Raw genomic sequence first — 13,338 nt, 5'->3', positions numbered from 1 at the left:
TATATTCAGGAATTAGTGGGTCCAGATTCATTAAAATTGTTATGACTAATTAAATGCGAAATGCACAGAAAGAAGTATTTTAGGAATAAATATACAGTCGTTTGAACTTTAAAGGTCCATTAAACAAAACAGACAAAAAGTATTGGTGTATACTTGTGAAAATTTAAGTCTGTGATCACTTCACTGACTTCAGGAAATTACCTTAATCTGTATTTATATATTCTGCTTGTCTGAAGATTGGTTTTGAGTGAACCTTAATGTTTTTCTAAATTGTATAGATGGGGATAACCTTTTAGCAGTTAAATATTCGTTACTGAAACAACCGATTTCACTCAAGTAAACTTTAGTATAAAGGGAGGTTGGTTTCCTAACCGTACACGAGAAATACTCGTTGCTTTTTATTAACTTGTTTCTTCATCTGATATTTCTTCAACATCCTTGATGTGTCAAAGACTGATGCAGGTGCTGAACATACAGAGTTGAAATAGACATTCTTCATGCTCTCACAATGCTCATAGTTGAATAGATTATGTGAGCAGGTACATCTGTTCATGTGTAGCATTTGATACTATTAATCACTCTCTTTCTCTTTACTCTTTTAGCATACTGTCCCGGGGAAATCTCATCCACATGCATGGTTTCCATTACCTCCTTTGCACCAAAATCTGCTTAAGATAATCCCATGGATAACAGCTTAATGAATATTTCTGGCTAGATATCTTTTAAATGTTTTGGTGTATCTATGGACCTATCCTTGGTCCTTTGCTTATTTTACTCTCTGGGTAAGGCTTGTAGCTTCTGAACTTCCTTCTTTTCTCCCCTTCCTCTCTCCTTCCTCTTACTTTCTCTTTCTCTCAAAATAGTATTGAGTACTTTGTTACATGCACTTTTCTGGGCAAAGAGGCCACAGCAGTGAGCAAGAAAGACATGGCCTCTGTACTCTTGGAGTTTACAGCTTGGTGAGGGAGTGATACATTAAACCAATAATCCTGTACATACTGAACAGTTGTAGATTAGACAATGAAACACAAGTGTAAAATGAATGAGTGTATGTTAGAGAAACCAACCCAGTCTGAGACATTCCTGAGTAAGTGACACTTACACTGGGACATCAAAGATAAGTAGTGGTTAGCAGGAGAAGATGTGGGAGAGAATTCCAGGCAGGGGAGAACCTTTGTGAAAGCCCCTAAGGTGCTTAGCAGATTCAAACAACTGAAGGAATGTCCTGTGGCTGGAGTATGGTAAGTTAGAGAGGGATGCAAAATGAGGCAGGAGAGGCTGGCAGAGGTCAAATCTTGGTCGAGGATCTTTTAAACCATGTCAGTGCTTTTGGACTTTAGCCTAACGGAATTGAGAAGTTATTAGTAGAGTTTTAAGTGGGGGAATTACTCAGATTTGTGTTTTAAAAACTCGGCTTGCGTTCCTATGTGAAGAACAGATTGAAGGGGCAGAAATGAGTTAAGTAGCTTTCGCAGCTGTCCAGGCAAGAGGTGGTGGTAACTTAGATGATTAGCATAGCAGAAGTAGAGATGATGTAGACAGATTTAAGAACTATTTACAGGGTATACTTGACAAGATTTTGTGATGATTTTGGTTTAGGGGGTGATGCTGAAGGAATTTTCATATGCTTGGTCATGTCTGTCTTGTTGACATTTTAGTGTCTTGGCCTCAAACAACTTCAAAATCGAACCCATTTTTTCCTTTCGCAAACTGATTCTTCCCCTTCACTTCCCTATTTTTGTGATTGGCATCCCTACCTCCAGGTGACCTAGGCTCACAACTTTTTTTTGGTTACAGCTTCCACCAAATTAGTTACCCAAAGTGTTAAGGACTTGACCTCTGTTGCATCTAGAATCCCTTCCTTCTCCTCCTCCTTCTCCTCCTCACATTTTGTCTTTATTATAGTAGTAGCATCCTCTTGCTAGATCATTAAATTATGCTTTTCAGTCAAGTCTCTGAGCTCCTTGAGGGCAAGAACTATCTTTTTCATCTTGTGTCTTTAGTACCTAGCAGTGTGCACCTCAGCATGGTAGACATAAAAAAATATTAACTGAAATGCAAGTAAAATAAGCTATTTTCCTTGACTCTTATTTCTTCCAGTAGATTCTTATTCTTTGCCATGTATTTTTTTCTCTTTCTGAAAATCATTCAGGGGCTTCCTTTTGCTTAAAAAACAATCCGGTCTTAGGGTTGTGAGGTGATGAAAAACTGGCTGCTGGATATGAGAAATGTGTGACTTGGGATTTTCTTATAGTAATTTAGTAAAATTGGACTCCTGATCCTTTTTGCACTGTAGCCCGCACTACTGCAAAGAGCAGATTTTTCTGGGAAGGGAACAAAGCTGATATTTATTAGCATCTTCACTGTTAAATAAAGTTTTAAAAAGTTCATTTTATGCCTTTTTAAATTTTATAAAACTATTTGCAGAAGTTCAAACAGTTTTCGGTCATTTAATGTATATTTTCTTCCAGTATTGTATCATCTCAATAGCTATGTTATATTTTAATGTCTTATATGTACATGTAGAGTATATTGTTTCAAAGGAAGAAAGTTTGTGGAAGAACTACTCTAGTGTCTACTTTGGAAGTACCTATTTTTAGTAGCTTTGTATGTCCTAATATGAACTTTTATAATTATTTTTTCCACTTTTTTTTTTACCTTTTTAGAAATAAGAAAATTTTAAATAAGAAGAAATTGAAAAGAAAACAGAAGAGCAAATCAAAAGTGAAGACAAGAAGCAAGGTAAAACTGCTGGCAATTTATGGGGAATAAGGACTTTTTCCGTATAGTAATTAGAATAAAAATGCCAAGATTAAAAAAGTATAATTAGCAAACCATTTCATTTCTGTGTGCTAAAGTAATTTTTTAAAAGACCCTTATTTGGTTACACTGTTTAGTTTCATCTTTTGGGTATTTCTTGACCAGTAGCCTGGAAGTTAACATCTGGGTGCTGAAAATTATTTATTATTTGTTCTTCATACCTTCGATCACTTCTTTGGGGGGACATGTTCATGTCTCTTCTCTTTTTCACTCTGATTACATGTACTAGAAACTGAGTGAAATCGTCTTGGGTGTTGAGACTTGGATTTGGGTTCATCATATGCCTATGCATATGTCATGGATTAGGGAGAATCTTGGTGCATCTGTATTGTTCTGAGCTGCTTTCAACTGTCGGTGGCTGTGCAAATGAAAAGGCAATATAGAATATTTGAGTTAGGTGGGACTTTAGAGATCAAGGATCTCTTTTTTCCACCTAGTACAGAAATCTTCTCTATAAAATCTGTCTAGTTTTTTCTTAAACATTTGGAGGGGCCAGATCCCATTTAGTCTAAAAGAGTCTCTTTTCTTTTGTACAGTACTTAGAAGCCTAGACAGGAAGAGAGGAGTCATAACTATGATTTCGAACAGCTCCACTTTTGGTTAAAGAAACAATAGCTTAGCTTGGCCTGTATATCATATTTAACTTCTAGAGATAATTGTTTCCAGTCCTTTAATTAGTGTTCTTGCAATTTTAACTGAGAGAAATATACTTTAAAGTAGTAAATCAAAAAAATAAAATAAAAGGATAGGGGGTAGAATTTATTTGGTGGGTCTATCTTGCGACATGGCTGGATCCAGGAATTAAATAATGTCATCAAATTTATGTCTTCGTCTCTTGCTTCTGCTTTCTTCTCTGTGCAGGCTTATTGCCTGTGGCTGAGGACTAAGGCTACTGGCAACTCTAACTTCATTTTCTTTGAACAAGAGGCAATCTCTCTACTAATTCCAGCAGAAAGTCTTGGATATGATTTTTGGTTGACCTGCACCGTTCACTTTGGCTTGGAGATGGCATCTTTGATCGGTTAGACTGAGTTATGTTATAATCCATTGATGGGTGGTAGGTGAGCACCCTGATGAGCAGGCCATGTGGAATGGGAGAAGAGTGGTTACCCTAAGGAAAATGTTACTGGGTGCATGGATAAATAATATATATTCAGTACATCACCTCTTATTACTTCTGCTTTTGGGAGAGAAGAGGGAACTGGAGAACATTCTTAATATACTTAATATATAAAAACCTTTAACAAATACATAGTCATTCAGATTTCCAACCTTTACCCCTTTCCACTTTTTGGGGCTATGTGCAAAGTCAGAGTATGAGAATGTTGAAGGTCTTTTTAAGTTCTTTTAAGGTTTCCTTTGTTGATTTCCCTAAAAGTGGTGGCATATGATATCCAGGAAGAGGTGGGAAGTACAAGTCTTTCATCCCCTTCAGTTCCATCTCTAACTAGCTTTGTGCCCTTAGTAATTCATTTTTCTTCTCTTTTCCTCAGGTTTTGTATCTGCTTTTTAGAAGCAGCTTGTGATAAGTGATATAAAAAAACGTATTCATTTATTCCTCAAACTTTAATTGCACGCCGACTGTGTGTAGGTATTATGCTAGGTATTTGGGATAGAAAGATGAGTAAGAAACATTTCCTGCTCCTGATGAGCATGTAAAAGTGGTAAAGTGGTGTCGTGAGTCTCCTTGCCCTCTATTACTGTTTTTGGACTATTTTCCATCTACTTTCTTTTTTAAAAATTTATTTAAGAAATGCCAGTGGGGTTTTTTTCATATATTTAAAAACAAGCGTTTCTTTTCAGCAAAAAAGTTAAAAAGCCATTTAGCTGTTTTCTTTATCTCCTCCTTTATTCTCTCATTGACCTCATCCACGAGCCATCTCCTTCATTTAACTTCCTTCTCAGCCAACTTACATACCACAGTCTTTTTAGAAAAACTCTTGCTTAATCTTCTGTAGTAGTTCTCTATAGCTACTGTAACAAATTACACAAACTTGATGGCTTAAAACAACGTAAATTATCTTACAGTTCTGGAAATCTGAAGACCACAATGGGTGTCACTGGGCTGGAGGCTGAAGGAGAGAATTTATTTGCCTGCCTTTTCCAGCTTCTAGAAGCTGCCTGCATTCCTTGGGTTGTGCCCCCTTCCATCTTTGAAGCTGCCGGTGGTTGGTTGTCTTCTCATGCTGCATGACTGACACTTTTCTGTTGTTACTGCTTATTCTCTGACTGTCCTGCTACCCTTTCTCATTTATAAGGCCCTTGGGATTACTTTGGGCCCACCCAGATAATCCAAAATAACCTCCCCATCTCAAGATCCTTAATTTAATCACAACTGCAGGGTGACTTCTGCCATGGAAGGTAGCATTCACAGGTTTCAGGGATTAGGGGGAAGACATTTTTAGAGGCTATTATTCTGCCTATCTCATCTTCTTTTCCCTCATGTGTATTTGTTACACTCATCTGACAAAACTCTATCCTATACGAATCCAGCAGGTTTTTTCTTTCTCTGCAGGTGAGTACCATGTGCTACTAAAGGGAGTTAAACAAGTTAGTTGATACCAGTACACGTTCATGATCACCAATCTCAAATGGACCTTCTATAGAAGCCAGGCTGTGTTCTTATTTTTTCTGGTCAAATGGTTCTCCCATTTTCTCCTGTGACTATTTCAGACCTTTGCCACTGTCCTCACACTTCTGATAAATCCTGCCCTCCTGCAAATGACTTTACCTTCTTACAGGAGAAATCATATGTGTCACATGGGAAACTCCCTCAGTATCCTGCTACCAAATTTGTCTGTCTTAAGTTAGGAGCCTTAATAGCAGAACCTGACACAGGGATTTTAAGTGTATAATTCAGTATGTTTTGAAAGATACAATCAAGATTCAGAAAATTTCCATCATCCCCAGGGGTTTCCTCATCCTCTGCTGCATTCCATCTCTCTGTATCGTCCTGGCTCTAAGCAATCACAGATGTTCTTTCTGTCACTATAGATTAATTTTCACTTTCTGGAATGTCATATAAATGTAATCATACAGTGTATACTCTTTTGTGTCTGTTTTTTTTCCCCTCAGCATAGTGATTTTGAGTTGCGTCCGTGTAGTTGTATATGTTAACAGATCATTCCATTGTTTTTCTTGATTAGTGTCCCATAGATTTGTTAATCATTCACTTGCTAATGGACATTTCAGTGTTTCCAGGTTTTGGCCATTGCAAATGAAGCTGCTGTGAACATTGCTGCTCTGTGTGGATATATGTTTTTGCTTTTTTGGGGGCGTAAATACTTGGGAGTGGAATGATTAGGTAGTATTTCCTTCTATGATTTGCCACAGAACTCAAAAGACTTAAAAGCAATTTATACTAATGGCTAAGATTTATTCCAACAAAAGTAGGGAGCAAGAAAGAGAAATGTATTGGTGATGTCTAGGGAGTTATGGTGTAGGCTTCCCAGTCCTTCCTTGTCTGAGCATACAGGACATGCTTTCTCTCTGGCAGTGAACTATTGGGATATGTGTGGAATGTTTCTGCCCAGGGAAGCCCTCTTGAGTCTTAGGATCCGAGACTTTTATCTTCTCAAGGGCATATCCTGCTATGCAGCCAGCCATGGCAAGTGAAACTCAGGTGCACATCATCCATCTTGATGTTTGTGCAAAGTAATCGGACAAGCCAGGAGGCGTGGTCCATTGTTCCAGGTGTATAACAAAATCATCGATAACTAACTTAAGGGACGCTCTAAAGACCACATTCCCAAGGGTTGGCCAAGGGTCGAGCATGGTTCCCTTGGAGAAAGATAAGGAATAAGCAAGCATACCTACAGTGTTAACTCTTTCCTCACAGGTGGCATGGTAGATGAATGTTTCACTTTTTAAGAAATTGTGAAAACTGTTTTCCAAAGTGATTATTCCATTTTACTGTTCCAGCAGTAGTGTATGGAGAAATCCAATTGTTTTACATCTTTGCAAACACATGGTATTGTTTGCTAGCTTTTAAAATTTTAATCATTCTATTAGGTATATAGGGGTATCTCACTGTGATTTTAGCTTGCTTTTCTCTAATGACTAATGATGTGAAATCTTTTCATGTGCCTTTAGTTGTGAAATATCTTTTCTTTGTATTCATACAAAAAGCTTTAGGAAAAGCATATGCTTTAGGAAAGCGTATGTCTACAATCTGCAGTTTTCTTGGCATTACAGTTACTTGAATAAGAATGAAATTAGAAGAATTGATTAAAATTAAGGGTTTTTTAAAATCCCTATTTTCTTTTTAAATCCTTATATCTACTTTTAAAAGAATCAAAATGTAATTCAACATTTGTAGTACATCATTGAGACTCTGCAATACATCTGGTGTCCGTAGAAAAGCACCAAATTAATATCCTTCAATACTCCAGCAGTTAAGCTTTGTTGGCTTTATTCCTAACAAGGGGTAAAAGTGTATTCCTGTTAAGTTCTTTCCCTGCTGCTTTCCACCCCTTGTCAAGTTGGTTATTGCTGTGTTACTCAGAAAGTGGTGAAGTGTAGTAGAAAGGGTACTATAAGTTGAGTCAATAGACTTAGATTTTCTTTGCTATGCCTCTTATGTATGTGACTTCTGCAAATCAAATCATCTAGCATGTCTAATCTTCAATTTTTTATTTAAAATGAGAATCGATGATAGAAAGGAATATGAAATTGAAATATTATATCTTGTATTTTAGTCCGAAAACTTGGAGAATACAGTAATCATACCAGATATCAAACTACATAGCAATCCTTCTGCATTCAATATTTATTGCAATGTACGCCACTGCGTTCTGGAATGGCAGAAAAAGGAAACATCATTGGCAGCTGCATCTAAGAACTCTGTGCAGAGTGGAGAATCAGATAGTGATGAAGAGGAGGAATCCAAAGAGCCCCCTATCAAGCTTCCAAAGGTAAGTCACTAAATTCCGCTTAGATGCATAACCTACAGGTGTTTTGGCTATAATACATATATTTGCATTGCTAAAATACCTTGCTTTTTATAAAATTGTCCTCTAAGAATAACAGGGCTTATGTGTAAAAATAGGTTTGGGGCAGACCAGGAAACTCTGTGCAACTTGATAACTGGAGTGCTAAGAGTCAATAACTGGTAACTCAGTGGGGAGTGCTTGGAAAGCTCAGGCAGGGAGATCAGTGGGTTGGAGTCTGTTGCAGGGGCTGTTAAAAATGTACAAAAACAGTAGAGTGGAAATGGTCTCCTGTGGGTGTTGAGCCTTTGCAGATGGGCGTAGAGCTCTGAGCCAGTGGGCTGCCATTAAGGTGGGCACAAGAGGAAGTGTAAGTTACTACAAACCAAGTGCCATGGGAAGCGGGGGGTACTCCCCTCTGGGGAGGGAGCCTTGTGTACAGGTATACATTTTAGTTTTTCTTGAAATATAACTAGAAGGGCTCCTGGCTGTGCAGCAGCTGAGCTGAGAGCTTTTGCCTTTTCTGCCTAAAGTTATTTTGTACTCATGCTATTCTGGCTTCCCTTGCCTAGGAAAAAAATTACATGCGAACCAGCAAAACTTCTCCATTGTTCTGATGTCACTCTGTTATTTAACAGGGGCATATAAGCTAATTGAAGTTACAGAAACATATATTGTAGTACAACAAACTGTTCTTAAGGTATTAAGGAACTGTTCTATTTATGTATTGATATATTTCAAGACTATAATATTCTTTCATACATAATATATTTTTTCTGTGTAGTAGGTGTAGTTAGTATTTCTAACAAAAGATTATGTGAAAATATACATATTTTTAAAATGGTACCTTTATCATAAGTGATTTATGTATATTGCTTTTTTCTAAATAGAGACATTTTAAATTATTTCCTTTATCATAAAGGATTCATGTAGATTGCCTTTTTACCAAATTGATATCTTAAACTATGCTTTGAAAACTTATATATATATATATATTTACACACATACATGAGGTACCACGTAAATACCGTCATGTGCCACATAATGATGTTTTGGTCAATGATGGACCATATATGATGGTGGTCCCATAGATTAGGACCGTATAGCCTAGGTGTGTAGTAGGCTGTACCATCTCGGTTTGTGAGCAGTACGCTCTATGATGTTTGCACAACAATGAACTCACCTAACGACACATTTCTTCCCATCTTTAAGCAACACATGACTATATTTTTACTGTTTGGAAATAGCAGCCAGGATAGAAACTATGTTCCTACTCTCATTTCTTTTGCACATTTCATGGTGGCTGTTCCTAAGTGCACCACTGTCCTTAATCATTACTGTGAAGTTTTTCTCACCTTATTCTCAGTAGATAACTTGCTTCCTATTTCTTGGGGTAATAGAAGTTTTCTGAACTTTCTCAGCCTTCTAATCAACCATCTTCAAATGTCCTTATCTCCTCTTCTTGGGACCCTTCTCTTTCCCTTAGTCCTTTTCTCTCCAGTGTCCTTAGCTGTACTTCTCTACTAGCTTCTTTCTTCAACTTAAAACAAACAAGCTCATCTTTTCCATGTATACCCCTTCAGGTAGAGGTCATGATCTCTTATTCTAATTTCTTATGTTTAATTAGGGGAGGTTGAGGAACATATATTGTTAAGTTTAGGATATGAGGCTGTAGGACTTAGGTAGTGTACTTTGGTAAGAATTCCATTCTGTAATGTGAGTGAGTCACAGTATACTACTGTAATTGCCCAGCTTAAGTTCAGTATTGGGAAGAAAAATAAAAACCCAGAGAAATCATTCATACAGGTTTGCAGATTTTGAACAGTAAACCAGTTTAACTTCAGATACTGCACAATCAAGAATAACTGATTCTTAAGACTGTTTCAAAACATCAGGATAAATGAGTATTAAAGAAATAAAATATCAGGCATTCTTAAGACATTTTTTTTATCATGATTAACAGAGTCAAAAGGGGATCTTTCAAAGAAAGTTAAAATAAAATTAGTTGGCCCAACTGATTAATATTGAGTTTTCCATCAAGTACTGACCCATCAGGAAACAGGATATAGTGATTAAGAACATGGGTAGTGGAGTCAGACTGCCTGGGTTCAAACACTCATTGGTAAAAATATTAGCTGTGTGATGCTAGGAAAGTTATTTGATCTCTCTGTGCCTCAGTTTTGTCATCTGCGAAATGGGGATAATATCTACCTGATAGAGTTGTAGTGAGGATTCAGTGAGGTAATAAACGTCAAATGCGTGCGTGCTTAATGAATGATAGCTATAGTTACAAGTATCACGTTAGGTCCAAACAAAGAAATGTGCGGATGCAGATGAATTTGAGTTACTTTTCAAGGAACTCATGAGTTTATTAAAAAATATTTTGTATCCAAGGAAATGAAACTTCTCGACAGTCAGAGAGATCATGCGATGAACGAGATGAACGAGAGAGGAAGAAGTGAGTGAGGAGATGCCTTTGTGCAGAGGCAGTTAGAATGCTCTGGGTTGGGGCCTGGGTGGGGAAGGAAACTTTGAGGGGATGTTTGTGGGAGCCGTTTGCATGACGTGAAGGATTGACATAGAGGAAGAGCTGAGGCCTTTAGGGTTTGAGGTGTTGGGAATTTGAGGACAGGTGAGAAATGTTGGCATTTTTCTTTTCCTTTTGACCATTTCCATGCTTCTGCTCCAGATGCCACTCTTTCACGTCAGTTCCTTCCTTCTCTTTGTTGTTCCTCTCTTGCTCCTCCCAAGTGTGTGGCTGTCGCTTTCCTTCTCTCCTGAGGTTTCTTTCTCTCCTACTCTTTTCTCTCATGTAATTAAGACAATTTTTATTTGTTGTTGAAATATCATTTTGACACAATTTCAGTTTTTCCCATCCTGAATTTTAAAAGTTAAATTGAATTTGACTATTATGTAGACCTTGCTTGTCAGGTTTTTTTGGTTTTTGGTTTTTGTGGGTCAATAATCATTGACTAAAAGGACTTTCTTAACCCCACATAAATGCTTCTATATTATATTTTTTATCCAAAGCACAGTTTTTGCCCAGCTCAAACTGTCTTTCACTATCTAATTTCCAGATCCTCTGAAGTATTCCAGATTTTATCGCTATGTGATTTTTTTTAATAGTATTTAGGATTCATACTTCCCGTTCAGTCTTATTCGGGGCTAGTAATGCCACATATTTTGTTAAAAGATGTAGACCTAGATAGACTCATTTATTTGCTTCTTAATTCAGTAAATTCCTTTTGAGTCTATCGCAAGCGTTTTATTAGGCCCTGAGAACAAAATGGTGAGACACAGTCCCTACCCTCAAGAAAGTTATGTCTCCCTGGTATAGCAGGCTTGTGGAGTGCCTTGAGCATTGATAGGGGTGTGCTGGGCGTAGTGGGACACGGTGGGGTAGAGATGCAGACTGACTGCAGATGCACTGGCAGGCAGAGGGAACAGGATCATCATAAAGTGTGAGTTGTCTATTTTGGCTAGAGTGGAATGGCTGAATAGGGCAAGAGGCAGAGAGCAGGAGCTGGATCATGAAGGGCCTCATATGCTATGCGGCCATTTTCAGATTTTGTCTATGAATTGGAACTCCTGAAGATCTTAAGCAAAAGAGTTTGGTCAGACTTGTATTTTAGTAAAGTTACTCGGGTGCCAGTAAGGCAAGTCCGCTAGAGGGTGGTGTGATTAGAGCAGAGGGACCAGTTGGGCAGTTTCTGCAGTTGTCCAGGAAGTGTTAGTGAGGGGTGGAATTAGGGTATGGCAGTGTTTGGCGTACAAGAAATGTTAAGGAAGCAGAATTGACAGGAGTTGGTAATGAGTTGTATATGAAGGCTGAAAGAGAAGATGGAATCTAAACATATTTTCAAAGTTTCTGGGTGATGATGCTGTTTACAGAAAGGGAGAACTGGAGGAGAAACAGTGCTTTGTTGGCGTGATGATCAAGTTTAGTTCTGGCTGTACAGAGTTTGAGGTAGCTGTGAAGTGTCCAGTGTACACCTTGTAGGGCTGAAGTTCAAAAGAAAGGTCCCAGCTAGAAGTATAGACTTTGGAGTTATTACAGTGTGGTGGCAGAAGTTGAAACAATTCTGTTAGAAATGGAATGGAGGATGGGATCAAGAGCATTGTTTAAAAATTAAATTAGCTTTGAAAAGTTGTAAGAACACTTTTTCCTCTGAGTGAAGAGAAGGGAAGAAGATGGTAGTAGTTGTAGATAAATTTGTTATGTTTAGAGGATAGGAACTTCGACATTTCCCACCCAAATCTTCTGAGAAGCAGAATTCTTCCTCCTCCCCTTCTTCCCCTACCTCCTCTGCTGCCTTTGCTGTCGTCTCTTCCTCCTCCCTTCCTCTTGCTCCCCTCTAGATTTTTATTTTTTATTATTTGTAAGTGTTGTCTCTACCAAGTATTTACTTTATACAAAAAGTTTAAAAAGACAGTACACTTCATTCTGTAGTAACATATAAATTACTTTTCGTTTCCTCTTGAGCTTTTTCAAATGTATTCTGAAAGTATTAGTATTGATTCTAGGACTTTTTAATAGAACAAGATATAATTTCTAATAGCAAAGAATTGATTATTATTAGTTTGTTTTTTAAAGATTTTATTTTTTTCCTTTTTCTCCCCAAAGCCCCCCAGTACATAGTTTTATGTTCTTCGTTGTGGGTCCTTCTAGTTGTGGCATGTGGGACGCTGCCTCAGCGTGGTCTGATGAGCAGTGCCATGTCCGCGCCCAGGATTCGAACTAACGAAACACTGGGCCGCCTGCAGCGGAGCGCGCGAACTTAACCACTCGGCCACGGGGCCAGCCCCAAGAGTTAATTATTATTAAATCTAAATGTAGTGTAACTAAACTTTATGTTCACACTTGTTAGTGAAATTAAGTCACCTTTGGAAATAACGAATTAACGAGAGCAAAGTAAAACCTTGAAAGACTCATTATGTTGTTATGTTCTTTGGCCACGTATGTTTTTATCTCAGTTTCCCCAGCAGTGACATTGGACTGGCTGTATCAGGTAGTTATTTGGGTTTTGTGTTCCTTCAAGTATAGTAGAGAGCCCTCAGGATTTAATTATTTGAAGGCAACAGTAAAGGTAAAATTCAGTAAATTTACAAAAGACTATTTTCTGAAGGTAAGTGGAAGACCATGTGTTGGGTAGTTAGTTATAGCTTCTTATTGAAAATATTGAATCTTAGAGTGTTATCTTATTATTATAATGAACTATTCTATTTAAAAGTCACATTTATTAACTTATTTTTGCTAATTATAAAGACAGTACATATTCGTTATAGATAATTTGAAAAATGCAGAACATTTTTATAAAAAGGAAATAGAAATTAAAAACTGGAAATCATTTCTAAAATTCTATTAACCAAAAAATACCCACTATAAACATTTTTATATGCACACATTGAGTATATTTATTTCTGCACAAATGAAATCATACAGTATTTGCAGTACTATATTTTTTCTCCTTATACTTTTCCTTCCTAATATTGAGGGAGGAGAAAGTATAGTCTGTTCTCAGTGACTATAAGATACGCTTCATAGTGTAAAGTGCAATTTCAAAGTTCATGCCTATGGTAAAGTACTGTC

The 13,338-nt window shown here is 37.4% G+C and overlaps 1 protein-coding gene across 29 annotated transcripts in view; it reads left to right on the top strand.

Moving 5' to 3' along the window:
• MYCBP2 (MYC binding protein 2) overlaps nt 1-13,338 on the top strand; it is a 256,284-nt gene that overhangs the window by 25,331 nt on the left and 217,615 nt on the right. For all 29 annotated transcript variants that reach the window (XM_070239261.1, XM_070239263.1, XM_070239259.1 and 26 more), the window contains 2 exon segments: nt 2,667-2,742; nt 7,518-7,733. In XM_070239261.1, coding sequence (XP_070095362.1) covers nt 2,667-2,742; nt 7,518-7,733 — 292 coding nt within the window.

Source organism: Equus caballus, chromosome 17 (genome assembly GCF_041296265.1).
Source record: "Equus caballus isolate H_3958 breed thoroughbred chromosome 17, TB-T2T, whole genome shotgun sequence".
Classification (NCBI taxonomy): domain Eukaryota; kingdom Metazoa; phylum Chordata; class Mammalia; order Perissodactyla; family Equidae; genus Equus; species Equus caballus.
This window is presented reverse-complemented; position numbering and strand designations above follow the sequence as displayed.